Source organism: Schistocerca nitens, chromosome 11, assembly GCF_023898315.1.
Source record: "Schistocerca nitens isolate TAMUIC-IGC-003100 chromosome 11, iqSchNite1.1, whole genome shotgun sequence".
Lineage (NCBI taxonomy): Eukaryota > Metazoa > Arthropoda > Insecta > Orthoptera > Acrididae > Schistocerca > Schistocerca nitens.
Window position 1 is genome coordinate 103,581,440 of NC_064624.1, and position 16,897 is coordinate 103,598,336.

The following is a 16,897-nucleotide window of genomic DNA, read 5'->3' on the forward strand; positions in this document are numbered from 1 at the left end:
ATGTTGACATGAAATTGAGGAGATTGTCACTTTCATAAGTGTTAGGGCAATGTTTATGTTCCTGTTTGGCCCACCACACGTGTGTTTGTTCGCAACTACCTGTTTTTGAGAAGTGATACACTTTTCAATATGTTTCAATAAACATGTACCAATTTCCTGTGAACCCCTTGATCCAGATGTTTCATCCCAAAAATACATATGGATTTTGCTGTCAGTTTAATTGTGGCATCCAAAATTATACACATACGTGTTTCTTTTGTAGTACGATATTGATGTTGTCAGTTTAGGAAATGCAAGTGCTTTTTGCAGGTCAAAGGTAAACATGAACATCTGGGAATCTGCCTCTTTACTACATGCTGTGTCTGTCGCCATTGCTGTTCTTGCAGCTTCAGCCCTCCTAAGGTGAAGCTCCTTTTCTTGTTTCTTCTGCATTGGTAGCAGTGTCCATTTCAAAGCTCAATTTGTCACAAAAAGAGCAAGTGGCTTTATGTGGTGGTCGAAATGACAGGATGAAGTCTTTGTCAAAGATTTTTCAGTAGATGTGCTCCCCCACAATTTCTTTATTCTGAGATATGAATTTATCTTTGTACAAATCGTACATTTTGGCCATACACAGCTCAGGATTTAAAACCTTTTGTGGGGATTACCCTTCCTCACATAAGGGCTCTCAGAAACTGGAAAGCGTTTGCTGTGTTCCTTTACATCATTGATCAGACCTTCCGGTACAGAGAATTTGTTCTGATGTTTGCCCCTTCCATCAAGGTGAGGTGTAGCTTCTTCCTCGCTTTTTGTTAAAAGCCTAGAGAAGTCGTCCATTAGAAATGTCAGAAGTATTCAAGAAAGAAAACTTCTTGCATACTATTCCACAGTTTCCGTTCACATGTAATAGATACTCATAATACAGCTTTTCTGAGAACCAGAGACATCTCTTGGCCGTCGGCAGTTAACTGAATGATACCTGCATAAACCAATCACGTAATTATTTTGGCGATTAATATCACCCATAACCCAGAAATTGTCAAATAACGTCTTCCTCTCATCCTCTGAAATTTTATTGAAACATTTACGTGCACACCTGGGTGTACGTGCAAGTGGGTTGCGCGCACTGTGGGGTCCGTACAAACTTTATGATTTATAGGTCTGTAAGTGGTTCATCGATCCTGGGAATTGAGAATTTTGATTATTTTTTTCCGCGTGATCGGCATTGATACTGGCAAGATATCAAAGTGTGTGACATAAATGGCTGTATCTTTTGATTGAATTGACTTACAAGCTTAAATTTGTTACAGTGTAAAGGGACCATAGACCGAAGTATTTGATATCAATTTGAACGTAATGTGTGTATCACTTCCTGACTTCGAATTGATACATGGATGGACAGACAAATGGACAAAAAAGAGATTCTATAAGGGTTCTGTTTTTACTGAATGAGGACAAAGTGGGACTGCAATGAGTAGTGATCTCAACTGTGATGGGTAATGGAGGTACGGAAGAGAAGGGAAGTGGGAGGTAAAGCAGGAACAGAGAAGGTGAAGGGGGGCACTGTGCAGGTGGGGGGGGGGGGGGGGGGGATGGCACACATGTGATCCTGGAGTGGGTGCAGGGAAGGAGATACAGGCAGGATGGGGGTTGGGGACTAGCAAAGTTTCAGGCTAGGGAGGGTATTTTGTGAGGACAGCAATAGGCAAATATTTTATACAGTGTAATCGTTATATTACTAAATAGAACAGTACAGCGTGTCAGTTGTTAGCTTAAAATTCCACGGCTTAGTCGACAAACACTCTTAATTCATAAAGGGGTTGGCAACAAGCAATTTATTTAACGTTTTCCAAAAAACACGTTCTAGAAGATATGCCACTTGTGGAAGCTTATTGAATAGTTTATGGCCTACTAGCTTATAGTTATTTATTGTTTTTGGCAGTGTATGGTATGACATACGTATAGACTTATTTTTTCTTGTGTTGTGACTGTGAATATTATTTCTACATTTTCCTTCATGCAGATTCTTTTGGTATAGATTAACACTCGGTGTATATACAGATTTATAACAGTTACTATTTTACATTCAGAAAACATGTGCTTACGATGTGCTTTATGTTGAGGGCATGTATGATGACTCGGATTGCTTTCTTCTGCAGAAGTAAAATGTTTTGAACATGGCTCGAGTTTCCTCTGGCATTAAGTCCGTATGACATAATACTCTGAAAAGCGCAAAAAAGATGTTTTAACATAGGACGCTATTACACATTCCATAAGACATCTTAATTAATAAACTGTTGTAGACAATTTAGTGCTAGTGTATTTTGTGTGTTCCTCCCAGTACAGTTTGTCATCTAAGTATACTCCCAAGAACTTCATATAACTGGTATCAATAAAAGAGCCTTTGTCCTTTAGACGAAATACCACGTTTGGTGTTCCGTTCTTATACAGGAGAAATCCATTTGAGCCAAACCAATATGATGCTTGGGCCATTATATTGTCAAGAAAATCTTTTAGTTTATTCAGATGATTGTTATAATTTAGGAAGGTAGTGTAATCTGCAAATAGCTCCATATCGAAGCTTATAAAGTAGGGTAGGTCATCACTTGCTACCAGAAACGGGTCGCAAACCAGCTGTCGGAAATAGAGCACGCTGTGTAGAGCGGCACGTTCGGTAACAGGCGTGTCGATTCTGCTCTCGGTCGCAGTTTTGCAGTTGCCATTTTTGTGGAAAGAGGGCTCTCAGTGGTCGTGCTAGTGCAGACTGCCACACAGTGATTGGAGGTGAGTTGGTAGATTGTGTGACTACATTCACCGGTGGCCCTACTTTGACGGGACGGAAGATGCCCGAGACAGGACTGGAGTAGGTACTAGTGGCTGGATGTGTGGGACAGGTGTTGCAGTTACGTTTATTACAGGGGTATGAGCTGTGGGGGGGAAGGGCTTTGGAGCAGGGGTGGAATTGGTGCGGACCTGGGTATTGTGTTCGTTGTGTGGGCAGCAGAATACCACAGTGCATGGGGTTTGGAGAATTCTGCACTGTAGTGCAAGGCCACCCCCCCCCCCCCCTTCCCATATACTCCTTCCCCTCTTAACACTCCCACAGGTGGCACACTATGAAATGTTTCCCCACCCCTACCCTGCTACACCACCCACTCCCTGCCCCCGCCTGTTTTCTGCATCCCCAAACATAGGGCAATCAAAACTGCTGTTCACCACTGTCGCTCTACAGAGACCACAAATGACACCTCCATGTGTGTGTGTGTGTGTGTGTGTGTATTTCTTCTTGTTGTAATTTTCCTCTCATTCTTGTTCTTATAATAAAGCAGTGATTGATGTGTAGTTGGTAACCTGCAGTGTGTGTATAACCTCTCAGGTTGGAGAGTCTCGGCCGAGCAGCAGATATCGGACCTAGAGCTGCACAAGATGGGAGCTGGCGTGACGGTGGCGGGAGCGGCGGCACCGTCCGGGGGCGTCGTGGCCGGAGGCGGCAGGAAGGCGGGCGACGCTCCGCCCCCGGCACACCAGCCCCCGCAGCCCGACAGCATGCGTGAGGCGGCCTACAGCATATTCGAGCAGTACCTCTCTGAAAAGGTGAGGCACCCGCCAGAAGGCCGAGAGCAAAGCCGAGTAAGTTTGTCGTACGGTGAGGTGCAGAAGTTGCGCGTAGGTCACTTTGTGAGTGACGTGTCGCAGTGTTTACAAAGTGGAGATATTTTATCACGAGGCAAGTAAGCCATTCTACTACCCTTTGAGCTCATTTACCTGTAAAACTTTGAATTTCTGTAAGATGGTTGTGTAATAGCTAACAAATGCAAAGAAAGCTTGTGGTGGTTTCGTGTAGTGGTGTATCTATCAGACTGTGTGTGTCAATTGTTTGCTCTGGTTTTAGTTACATTCATCGAATATGTATAACTACTTGTCAGTGATTTGCATCAGTTACGTAGACTGGATAATTCTGCAAACTTGTATTTAGTCAGTCCAAATACCTTTAGAGATTACTTTTTATCGATTATCTCTTAGACATCTAAGTAAAACAAACTGACTTTTGTTATAGTGTGCAAGCCTCCAAGCATTGAGGACAATAGTTTTTATCTTTCCTTGAAGTTTTAACACTGCAGGTCAATCAAATACCATTAATGAGGAATATTCTTTTAGTACTGCAAGTGAGGTTTTATGTGATGTAACTTCAGTGTTACTAGCTGCTAGGCTGTCCATAGACCCTATACCCTATGTCAAAATCAGTTAAGATTTCAACTAGTATTGTAAACTCTCTGATTAATACGTAACTTTAAAATGTTTTCAAAAACATTTTATCCAAACAAGGAGAGTATTTGCAAGTAATATTTTTCGCTAATAGTGAGAACACGGTAGGTGCCATAACCCAATTCCCCAGAAACTTCGCTCAGTAGAAGGTGAGACAAAGTAAGCGAACACATGTCTCGGTTTTTCCGTAGATACTCAAACGTTTGTGAGAAAATGACCGTCAGAGTTTTCAATGTAATTTAGATTTCTTTAAGTGCGCAATACATTCAGTTCAACTGGTAGCACAGTGGCTGGCATTTTGGCTTCACACTTTTTTGTCACATGTGTGAAATGCAAGTATTATACTACTGTTTTCCAGTGTGTATTGAAATAACTTTGTCCTTATTCATCTACTACTAATAATGTGTCTGGTGAACGAATTAAAAAAAAATAAATGAGTTACAAAACTTATTTGAAATTGCTTTCTGTGAAATTCCTGTAATGTATTGTCATTCATAATCAACTGCAAGTTGCAGTTTTTGGAAAAGTGATCTATTATGCGTGGTTTGCCACAAAGTTGTTGCCAACGCGTGAAATCTTCAGCAATGCTAAAGACATTTCTTTCCCCGAGCGTGATTTATGTGAAGAAATGTTGCTGTGGCAAATTTGCCTTTGTGTGATGCTCGTGTTGTTTCAAATGTTACTGCAATTGGTATTATTAAAGGGAAAGCACAAAATCTTCCTGAAGAGTAAACTTGAGAATATAATGTACCAATTAAAAATTGCTTCAAGAATGAAATACCAGAGTACGAGAATTTAAAAAGCTTGTAATCTCAGAAAATAAAACACACACACACACACACACACAACTTGTTGTGAAACACAGCTGTAATTTTACAGTTAATATAGTGCACTTGTATTGCCTAACTTGATGAGGAACATTCATCTTCTGCTGACATGAGTAGATAAAAGAAATTATCAGGTTCACACATGAAAGACCACAACACTAGTTACTATGCCACCAGTTGGGCTGAATTTATTGACTGCTAAAAGGCATGTGTATTACATCGAAAATTTTGATGGGCATTTTCTCAGAAGTGGTAGAGTGTCTGCGGATAAGCTGAAACGTGCTCATTTATTTGCACTCCTGTTCCACTAAGCGAAGTTTCTGGGAAATCGGGTTATGCCACCTGTTGTCATTTAAAGATTCTGTGTCAAGTAACTTCACTTCCCAAATAACATAATAGTAGACAAAAACTTGCAGTTCACACAGTTACGATATACAGATACAGTATACTCCGTTACAGTTTACTTCTGTCAGTGTCATTTAAGCTTGCATTTCAGGCAAAACACTTCACAGGCTTGCAAATAATTCTTAATACAATTCTGTAGTTTCTCATTAACTATTCTCTCCCATGACTTTATTGCATATCGGCCCTGTGCTGTTACACTTTAATACCGATGTACGTAATTGATGTATCCGTGTCAAAGTACAATCACAAACTGACTTTAATAAAATGTTCACGACTTTCTCTTGTTAAACAAGAAGAATGTCGATTTGTATTTGAATAACAGTCACAGAAGACGGCCACAGTGTTCACAGCTTCTTCTCCAGGTGCACAGCTGTTGGTTGTATGAGAGTGATGACTAGCTCCTCAACTTGCAGTAAATGCACTGCCAGCTCCATTGCTCTTGAGTTTGCCTCCTTGTGACCGTGTTTTCCATTTGCATATTTCCAAAAGTCATGTCATCTCATTACTGCTGTGTGTCAGTCATAATCTACAAAAACACAGTTTTATGTGCAACATTGCAGATCATCGAAGTGTAACAAGCTACTAACTCTGTCACTAATGTTTCTGAACTGACAGATACTTCCCTTTTCTTTGTAGACAAAAACAGACACTTTCCAATATGTGGGTAACACCACATTTACTGAAATGATAATTAAATGGACACCCTAGCTGCATACAGGCGTTGATGTACTTCATTGGGGACATGTTGAAAATGTGTGCCCCGACCGGGACTCGAACCCGGGATCTCCTGCTTACATGGCCTTCTTGTGCGAACGCACACGCTATGCCCGAACTCGTACGGGACTTGGTAGATTGATCTGCCACGAGTAATGAGTATGATGGGCAAACACCTATTAGGCGCACTACGAACGTAGTGGTGTGGACATGTTGGGAATGTGGATCTCACGGGGAGAGTGCAAGGGATAAGTCCCTGCAGACGCACTATCCTCTGTGCCCGCAGTGGCTCAGATGGATAGAGTGTCTGCCATGTAAGCAGGAGATGCTGGGTTCGAGTCCCGGTCGGGGCACACATTTTCAACATGTCCCCAATGAAGTACATCAACGCCTGTTTGCAGCTAGGGTGTCCATTTAATTATCATTTCATTTGTAGCAAAGCTGCACGGTCATCCACGGTAACTGTTCTTTCGGGAACAGATACTACCGTCATATATAACCACATTTACTGGCCAATTCAGCAGTTTTGTTATAATAACTTTGATTCTTGGAATTATGTGGTTGTTTGGTTAGTTGTGCTTAGAAGATAACTGAAAACATAAGAAGAATTGGCATTTCTACTTCTTTAATCAAGCTAGTCAAATTTGGCCATTAGTCAATCTTTGAATCAATGTGTGACAGGTGTGATTTAGAAATGTAAATGCAGATGTGAAAATCCATTTAGTTTCAGTGCACCAATGATCATTTAAATATGTTATAACACATTCTGCTTTTCCTCTGATCGTAAAAACTAAAATTGTAGAGAAATTATTTTACAGACATATGGCATTTTTCTATTATGTGATAAAAATTCATTTAATTAGAATGTGGATTATATCTCCTTGCACTGACAAAGGTGGTAGTGTTTGTTTATGTAGTTAATTTTGTCTAACTTTGGAAATGTAGTCATAATGTAAAGATACTGGTGTGCTGTCAATCTCTTCGTTAATTGGAAAGGAGGTGTTCTGAGGCCATATTTCGTTATGAGTTGAAATCAATGACTGCCAGGGCTGGCAAGGTGTTCTACTTAAATAATTGTAATGGCAATGCCCGGAACCTTCCAGAGAATGCTGAAGTGGCGCATAAGCGGAAGGCGAGTGAGGCAGCTTGTAGCAGCTCCATCTTGTCACAGGAGTGAGTGACGTCACATGACGCAAACGGACGGTACCGTTGTGTTTGAAACTTGTGCTCCCGCGTTCCTCCGAGCATCGAGCAGGACAGTGTGTCATCTCACAGTCACCGATTTCAACTCCTGATGGTGACGGCGAAGACAGCTATCGAAAGCTCGAGTGTTTTATTCGAGATGAGGCAACTTGTAAACCGAGATGATTTTATTGAATTTGCAATGAAGTTTTAGCAGGTTAGAGACTGTCCTCAGCCACCTTGAATGGGGCTGCTAGGTTGACGTTTTTAACATCTTTTTCTGGTATCGTAACATTGTAACTGTGAATGCAATAAATGTGTATGAGGTTTTCCTGCAAATGATGAAACCTGATTTATGTAATCTTAAAAATCTTATAATAGAATATGAAAATTAGCAGATACGTAAAATATTTTATGGGAACCCTGTTTTTATCCTGGAAAAAGAAAATTCTTGTGTGTGCTGGTTTTACATGTCATTCTCCTGAGTGTGGTGTCTTTTGAAACATTCAGGCATGCACAGAGGTATAGCAAAATTTGGTTACCACTGGTATATTTGTTTTCAGCACGTTTCTTGCTTCTGGCTTTTACTGAAATCAGAATACCCTTCGCAGCCATGTGTCGGGTGCAGTATTTATGATACTTTCTTCTGCCAGAGCTGTTTTACAAATGTTCATTTAGACGATACAGTATTTCAAATCCTTCACTACATTATTTTCTTTTATTTAGTGCTTACCACAGCACTCAGCCACACAGAAATCTGGATCAGTATCAGCATTGTCGGCTTCCCTTCTGAACTGGAATCACCAATTTATTTTTCCAGGGTATTGAAAATATTTCTGTTGCCAAAGTTCTCAATGACAAAACAGGTAGAGTACGAAGGTCGGTCAACAAAGATACAGGTAGCAGATGGAAGCAGTATGGGACACAGCACAGAGCAAAACCAAATAGTGTGAAGTCAAGGATGGAATAACAATAATATTTTGAAAATGATATATTACTACTCGGCACATAGAGGAGCTTTTGGCAAAAGCTTAAATGTTTAATAGTGTTTTCATTGTCCGTGTCTGCGACTCGACGTCTGCTCTACACGAGCGAGAAACGTAGCTTGCTTTTGTAGAGTGCACACAGTTCAGAGTTCCAAAACTGTGTGGTAGGGCAGTGCAGAGACCCATCATCGCACAGTGTACACCGCTACTGACAGAAGGCACAATGTCAGCTGTGAATTTTTAAACACAGCACGCGCACGATTTGAGCATCATCTGTGTGACTAACTGCTGCTGTCTGAGTTCTGCTGGGGCTGTGTCTACAGCGTGTTAAAACACAGTGGAATGGAAGAGGATGCATACATGATGTCAACATGTGGATGTACCTCCTCACTTTTTATGTAACCACATTGCAGCAGTCCAATATCAAAAGTCACGGTGATCAAATCGTTCAGAATGTTGTCACAGGCTGTTCCATTCTGCTGTGTTTTAATCACTTCAGTGAAACTCTACTTTGCATGTATATAATGAATAAGAGAATAACTGTATTACTGGTCCATGTGTTAAACACACATTCTTTTGTGCAAGTTTTATACCTTTTGCCAAATAATACTTCATTTATCAGTCTTGTGAGTCATAATTCTAGGGGCCAGTGGAAGATTTGATTGTGTAATCTGATCTGTGTTTGATCGCACCAAATAGTTCCATACGTAATGGTAGAAATGGCTATCAACTGTATAAATTACTACAGCAATATTATGAAAAGCATAGATTGTTGCTCACCATGTAGCGTAGATGTTGAGTCTCGGACAGGCACAACAAAAAGACTACAGAGCATGCAAGGTTTTGGCCAGAAGGCCTTCTTCTGAAATAGCTCTCTCACACTCACTCTCTCTCTCTCTCTCTCTCTCTCTCTCTCTCTCTCTCTCTCTCTCTCTCTGGCTGCTATGGCCAGAGATCTTTTTCTTGTGTCTGTCTCCGATTTGACCTCTCTGCTGTATGGTGAGTAGCAATCTAACCTTTTCATAATATTGTCATTATTCCATCCCGGATTTTCCTTTGTTTGATATGAATTGTTTTGTTTTACTGCATTTATGGTCTAGTCTCTGTGTTTAACCAAACATGCAGGAATACAAAATACACAGTCTGATGAAAAGTATCCAAAGACCTATTACTGGACACCAATAGGGGTTGTATAGCACGCGCAGCATACAGTGGCCGACACCGTGTGACAAGTTTTCATCCAAAGTACTGGACGGGTTCGTTCATTTGTTTGTTCGGAAGGGGAGGTCGACAAGTGTTTGCCACCTTTCGGCCAGTCGGCAATGACAGAATCGAGGCACACTCCCCTGAAATCTATTTAAAATGATGTTGCAGAAACTATTCAGTAATCTTTTTTTTTTTTCAAGAGTGAAATTGAACTGTTTACAAAACTGGAGCATCTTTGTGGATGGAAAGTAGCAGATTACTCATTACTCTCAAAAATTCATTCACTGGAGCTTCGGAGCTGTATGGCTAAGTATGGGGAACCAGTATAGTGTGGTTGTCTTTATACAGCCACTTATAATCCTCATAGCAGCGTACTTGGGTGTCCACCTTCTTCATGTGCTTGCTGGTAACCACACTGGTGTGCAATACTACATTGCAGAGTTCCCTAGGGCGAGTACAGAGTTTTTTGGCATATCTGCTGATACTCATCTCTGCAGAGCCTCGCAGTGGAATAGTTGTGTGAACTTATTTTATGTAATACGTGTTTCTAAATGTAAGATCCTGTCTAGAGTAACCATCTAGTACTTTGGTTGTTGCTGATAAGAGAACACAATGTTACCTGTATGAATCTTCAGCTTGTGTCACGCCATTTTGTTGTTCGATGAAAACAGCTGACCTTGGTCTTGTGTGTGTGTGTGTGTGTGTGTGTGTGTGTGTGTGTGTGTGTGTGTGTGTGTGTGTCCTTCAATATTTAGTTGACAAACTTGGTGACTAGGTCTGATATTTCTTGTTCTTGTCGCACATCTCTTAGTAGAGCCATTACCTGATATGTTTTGTTCCATGTGCGTGATGCCAGGAGATCCTCTCGAGACAATGAGTCTGGTACCAACTAATGTTTTGGCTCAGCGTGACCCAGGGTGCACTGCATGGAGCTCTTCCATGATGTGAGCTAGCTTGGTTGGTAATTGTCATACAGACATTTAAAACATGTGGACAAAGTAACACAGATGAAGGTTTAAACAATATAAATAATTACAAATAAAACTGAATTCAAACAAAATGAGGAGTAGAAATAATGATTGCAATGACATATTCGAAAGTATAAAATGAGAAAAATGGAAGAAACCATTGTATCAGTTGTTTAAAAAAAGTAGATCCCACCCCTAGGCACCTCCCCTTATTAGTGGGGTTGTTTATCTGCACTTCACTCCGTGATGTATGGTTTCGTTTTTTGCGATCAAATAAAAATGTAGCAGAGTCCATATTTTTAAATTTAACTGTCACAGTTTATTATGATTTTTGATTTCTCAAATAATCACAGAGTAAATATTACATTTCTAAATAAAATTAACACGGGATATTTCAGCTTTGCAGTTATCGCAGATTCATGTAGCTAACCAACAGACAACAATTAACTAACTAATTAACCAGCTAAAACTGGTGACTGCTGCAGCTGTCTAAAAATACAACAGCAATTGCTTTTGCTCATTACATTGTTTTAACACGATCAAAATTGAAATTACAATCATTTTTGTGGGATTTCAATAAATTGTTTAAAAAATTTGGTACGACAAATAGAATAACAAGTTTCTCTCATTCAGAATGTAGGTGGAAATACTTTTTTAGATTGAAAATTATTAAAACATACTTTGCAAACAATGACGGCAGAGTAAGTTTAATTTATACTATAGGTACTCAATGAATCTCATTACCAACATTCTCTCTTGAGTCTTTGACAGAAGACTAAAAAATTGCTACTCCCAAATATTCATAAATACTTTTAATTTAATATCAAGCTGTTACAGTATGTATGTGGTGTCTGTTTTTTTGATCATGTTCGAAGGAACAGACACCAAATACACAGGGCGAACCACTGCAGCCTTGCTTTGCAGATAATGCGGAAATGGAAAGTGGTATTGATGTGTGGTTTTCACAGAATGGTTTGGTAGTCAGGTGCTCGTATAGTTAGCCAATCAACAGATTGTAGTAATATATAGAAAGTGTAATATTTTTTTTTTTTTTTGTGCAAACGTACACTTTTCTAAATGGAACAATGGCTACTGACATTGGGTAAATTTGAATGTCAGTGGTGCTTGTCACAGGATTCTAGTGGGAGTCATTTACGAGGTATCGTATCTTGAAAAATTTCGACGCTGACACTTGTTTGCGACATTCGCCATCTGCAGTTGGTATAATCCATTCATTATAAGAATAAACCTGATGTAAACATTGCACTATGTGCTGTTCCACATTTGCTGGAACCTCATTGCATTTCCGTTTCACGTGGGACTGCAGTCAAGCTGTCTCGAGTACTGTCAAGTAGGATAATAAGGGTATGTTTTGTGCTGTGCATTGTGTGCACATTGATGTAGCGATAATACGGGACAACAGCTTTACAAGCGCATTTGACTTGGGCAGCACTGGCCGGTCAGCTGATACATCCAGCCTGCAGTGACGTGGCCAGCTGCAGTTCACACGTAAAACGAGACGAGCAGAGGAGCAATACAGCCATAGATGTTGTTTAATTTTTAAACAGCATGAAACAATACACTGCAAATCTCCCACAATACGCTCCTTAGACGACTAGGCAAAAACCGCAACATGTTATCGTTTTTATCTAATGAACTATTGTAACTAAAAACAAGAATGATGGAAATTCCTGACTTGACTACAGGGTAATTTTTCTGCATAAGCTGAGTGTAATGTAAGAGAGTATTTAAGGATTTCACTGTATAGTTAAGTATCGAAGCCACTGAAGCTATTACTTACAGTCAGTCGTCTCTTTCCTTATCTGAATTTGAGAAATACATTTCATTTCTGGAAGTGTCACCTGCTATGTTGATAACGAGCCTATCAACAACAGAATCCACGAAGCCAACCAGGCGCAACATTTTCTCTTCTTTTATGACTAGCTGTTCTATATGCCACCAGCGTTTGGCAGTGACGTGTGAAAAAGCTGCGTTCGTTGGTTCCAGTACGTCTGGCACCTTCAGAGTCTTGTTACTTCTCGGGCCAAATCCGGCAACTTAATCCATTTTTCAGTTTTTCTTAAATCAGGTGAGTAAGGTGTGTGCAGAATGATGTCCAAACCCAACTCCTGTACAGTTATTTTTATTATTCTAGCAGAACATGGGCAGATGTTACCTTGGAGTAGCACCGCTTCAGTCATTCTTCCTGGTCATTGTCCTCAGATTGTGTCTGCAAGATGTCTCGTTTGTTGGCAGTAAATGTCAGCAGTGATAGTTACACCTCGGTGAGCAATTTGTAGTGCATCGCACAGTTGCTGATCCACCGGATGCAGAACTTTATCTTTTGTGGATGCACGCAGGTCTTTGTACGGTCCCAACTATTCCTTTCCTTTTCATACATTAGCACGATAGAGCAAAGACACCATTTCCCATCACCATTGCCTGCCAGTGTCGTACGACAGTGGAATGATCACAGTTCATCACATTTTCCAGTTCTCGAGTACCTCGATGTGAATCATTGTGGAGTAATGTGTTTAAACGATCTTCATTGAACCCTTAAGGTCTTCCGGAATGTGGAAAGGCACTAATGTCAAAACAATCCTACTTAAAACGAGGAAACCATTTTCTTGCGGTGCACTGTCCGCTGGTATTATCCCCTTTGGTGCAAGTGTTTCTCGCTGACTCGACTGCTGTTACCCCTCAGTCGAACTGGAACAAAAGAATATGTCAGAAATGTACAGATTTCTCCTCTTGGCTTTCCGCTTTATTATGTCCACAGCTTCACTCACCATTTCCAGGTCACAAAATGACAATAATGTAAACTCAAGGAACAACATTGAAAGACAAATAAAAACTGACAATTGATAAATAAATCCATAACTACTGGAATACCAACAAGCAAAGCAAAAATGCTACAGACTTATGTATTGACCTAATAAATAAATAAATAAATGTATGTACCAACCTAATAAATAACAGCTTTTTGTCAGTGACAGCTACTGTTAAAATTATAACAGAATCGATTGTACACAGGCTGTTTCATTTGTGGATACCGCAGGAATAGAAACTTCTTCATTCATAATCAGAATGCAATGCCCTTTAAACATTTTTATGACCTTTTCAGCTGGAGCTGTGCCCTTGTTAATTTCTGATACTTCTGTAGCTAGAGAGAGCTGCTCTGATAAATTTGTCATTCTAACTGGCTCTGTAGCCCAGAGCAGCCCAGTGTCAGTGTGTGGCTTGTGCCGCAGGCTTCTCCCCGGCTCCGCCTGGATGAGACGGTCGTGAGGAAGCTGCTCTTCCGCATCCGCACGGAGGCGCCGCACGAGACCTGGTTCGACGAGGCGCAGGCTGCCGTGTACGAGAAGCTGCAGGTGAGAGCGCGGCCACAGAGGTGCACTTGTGCCGACCGAGTCTCCCTGTAATGTTTCTACAAAACACCGTCACCACCACCAAATACTGTTCTTTGATAGTTTGTCCTTTTGTTATTGTTAAAGCTATGACAGTCAGAAATCAGCCAAGTTCTTTGCTTATGCCAGATGGCAGTTATTGAATTATACGAAATAAAATTGTCAAAACTTTTGAGCGGTTTGCGTTAGGACGTTCAAACAGCATCATTGGTTGCAGGGCACAATGTGAATTACTGTGAGCATGCACGGTTTGGTTTAGCAATGAAGCCTACTTTCATTTGGATGGGTTTGTCAACAGGCAGAATTGGTGCATTTGGGGGACTGAGACCCTACATTTTGTGATCGAGAAGTCTCTCCGACCTCAACAGGTGACTGTGTGGCGTAAGTGTTCAGTTGTGGAATAATTGGTGCACTATTTCTTGACGGCACAGTGACTACTGAACGGTACGTGAAGGCTTTGGAAGACGATTTCATCCCCATTATCCAAAGTGACCCCGATTTCGACAAGATGTGGTTCGTGCAAGACAGAGCTCGACCCCATCGAAGCAGGAGAGTGCTCAATGTCCTGGAGGACCACTCGGGGGACCGCATTCTGGCTCTGGGGTACCCGGAGGCCACTGGCGTGGGCCTCGATTGGCCGCCGTATTCTCTGGATCAGAACACGTGCGACTCTTCCTTGTGGGGCTGTTTTAAAGACAAGGTGTACAGCAATAATCACAAAACCACTGTTGAGCTGAAAACGGCCAGTCAGGATGTCATCGACAGTATCGATGTTCCGACACTTCAGCGGGTCGTGCAGAATTTCGCTATTTGTCTGCACCGCATCATTGCCAATGATAGCAGGCCTATCAAACATGTCGTAACCTCAATCTGAATATCTGTACGTGGAATAAAGAGTGTGCATGCCGTAGTTTGTAATTAATTTATGTTTTTGTTTCATATAGTTCCGTAATTGTCACCCTGTATGAGTTCAGGATGTCTGTTCTTTCAGAAATGTCCAAAAGGACAGACAGCACATGGAATCAAAATGGTTCAAATGGTTCTGAGCTCTATGGGACTTAACATCTGAGGTCATCAGTCCCCTAGAACTTAGAACTACTTAAACCTAACTAACCTAAGGACGGCACACACATCCGTGCCCGAGGCAGGATTCGAACCTGCGACTGTAGCGGTCGCGCGGTTCTAGACTGAAGCACCTAGAACCACTCGGCCACACCGGCCGGCCACCACGTGGAATCCACCTGTGATGCGTATTATGTAAATTGAAGGTGACTTTAAGTGGAATCTTAGGAGATGAGTGAAAATGTGTGCCAGACTTGGATTCGAACCAAGGATCTCCTGCTTATGAGGCATTTGTGTTAAATCACTTTGCCATCTGGACACAGTGTTTGTCACAATAACGCAGATGACTCGGGTACGTCCCTCGGCCGAACCACACTCTTCGGATAGTCCACCTACCCGCAGTCCCTGTCCACCTCCGTGCTCGCTACTTTGAGATTCTTGCAGAAGACCGAACGTGGTTGTGGATTCGCACTGAAGGTGGTGGATTGATAGCCCACGGAGGAATCTCTGTTATAAGAATGTGTGGATTGGCTGAGGGGCGTACGGGATAATCTGTACAGTTGCGATAAACACTGTGTCTCTGTGACACAGTGGTTAACGCAAATGCCTAATAAGCAAGAGAGTCCGGGTTTGAATCCCAGTCCGGTGCACATTTTCATTCAGCACCACTGAGTCCATGAAAGTCCCGATGCAACTAACATTGGGAGTTCCTTCCCTTTCCTTTTCTTTCTGCTCCCCTCCACCTTCCAATTTGCATTATAAGTTCTTTGTTTGCAGTGCAGTGCAGTGCAGTGCAGTGCAGAAGTGGAAATTTTGTGTGATGCTTTCCATTTCAAATTTTTTGTAATGCCATAACTCAGCAATAGTGCTTCGGATCATTTCGTCCAACTGCTGGTAATAAATCATCTACAGAAAATCTGTTTAAAATTGTTTTCTTTTTTTAAAATTGCAGTGGGACTGTTATTGATGAATTTTGCACAGTTTACCAAAGTTAATTAACTGATTATTGCACAAAAAATATTGGCACTGTGCACGTCACAATCGAAGGTTCGGCATGAGACTTAACCGGAGACAGTGTCAACAATAGGCTATCGAGGACTGCAGTATATCTTATTTTCTATCAGTTTCTAGCCGTGAAAACATCTGTCCCAAATGCATTCTGCACAAATTGAGTGAAGTTCAAAACATGGGTGTATCATTTGGTAGGCAGAAATGGCCAAAAATTTCAACTGAGTGTGTGCAAAATATGTATGCAATTTTCTAAAGAGGGACAGAATGTGGATATATCCATATGAGCTAGAAACTAAGCACAAATTGACTGTTTGGGTGCTCCAAGATAAATGAGACCAACAGAAATGTTTTTTTTTAGGAAGTACTTGCAAGGAAAAGATTACCTTTGCCTTTGTCTTTGTCTTTAGCTGTTAAGACCGCCAGTTAATGTCTCGCTGTTCTGGCTCGTGCGCCGACAGGCAGGGCAGTGGAGCATCCACAATCACAGCTAGGTAGCAGTGGGCAAATATCTGCCTAGCTGTCGAGCTGTAGCTACGCAGCTGTACTGCACCGACCGAACACACGGTTGTGTGGGGGGCTGAATAGTCTGTGCATGCCCGGAAGAATGAATGCCGTAAAGCCACCTGGCTGGTAGCCTATTCTAGCTTCACCTGTCCCAGGGCAAGCTGAGGGTGCCTGGGAATACCCATGCCCTATGGAACTGCATCAGAACAGCTCGTATTAGAGGAAAGCAGTTAATGCCAAATGATGTATGAGAATTTGTTTGCAACAAATCACTGCATCACTGAAGTGAGGAAAATCATTGGGAAATGATACTTTGTTCTTAATTGTGACAATGCTAACAGTCACAGACATGTCAAACAGTTGATTATTTGGTGGGC

The 16,897-nt window shown here is 41.4% G+C and overlaps 1 protein-coding gene across 3 annotated transcripts in view; it reads left to right on the plus strand.

The window, feature by feature from the left end:
- The window catches only part of LOC126213133 (sorting nexin-13-like), a 399,760-nt gene that overhangs the window by 226,331 nt on the left and 156,532 nt on the right, over positions 1 to 16,897 (plus strand). For all 3 annotated transcript variants that reach the window (XM_049940749.1, XM_049940751.1, XM_049940750.1), the window contains 2 exons: positions 3,356 to 3,573; positions 13,785 to 13,907. In XM_049940749.1, the coding sequence (XP_049796706.1) occupies positions 3,356 to 3,573; positions 13,785 to 13,907 (341 nt within the window). The remainder of the gene's footprint in view (positions 1 to 3,355; positions 3,574 to 13,784; positions 13,908 to 16,897) is intronic.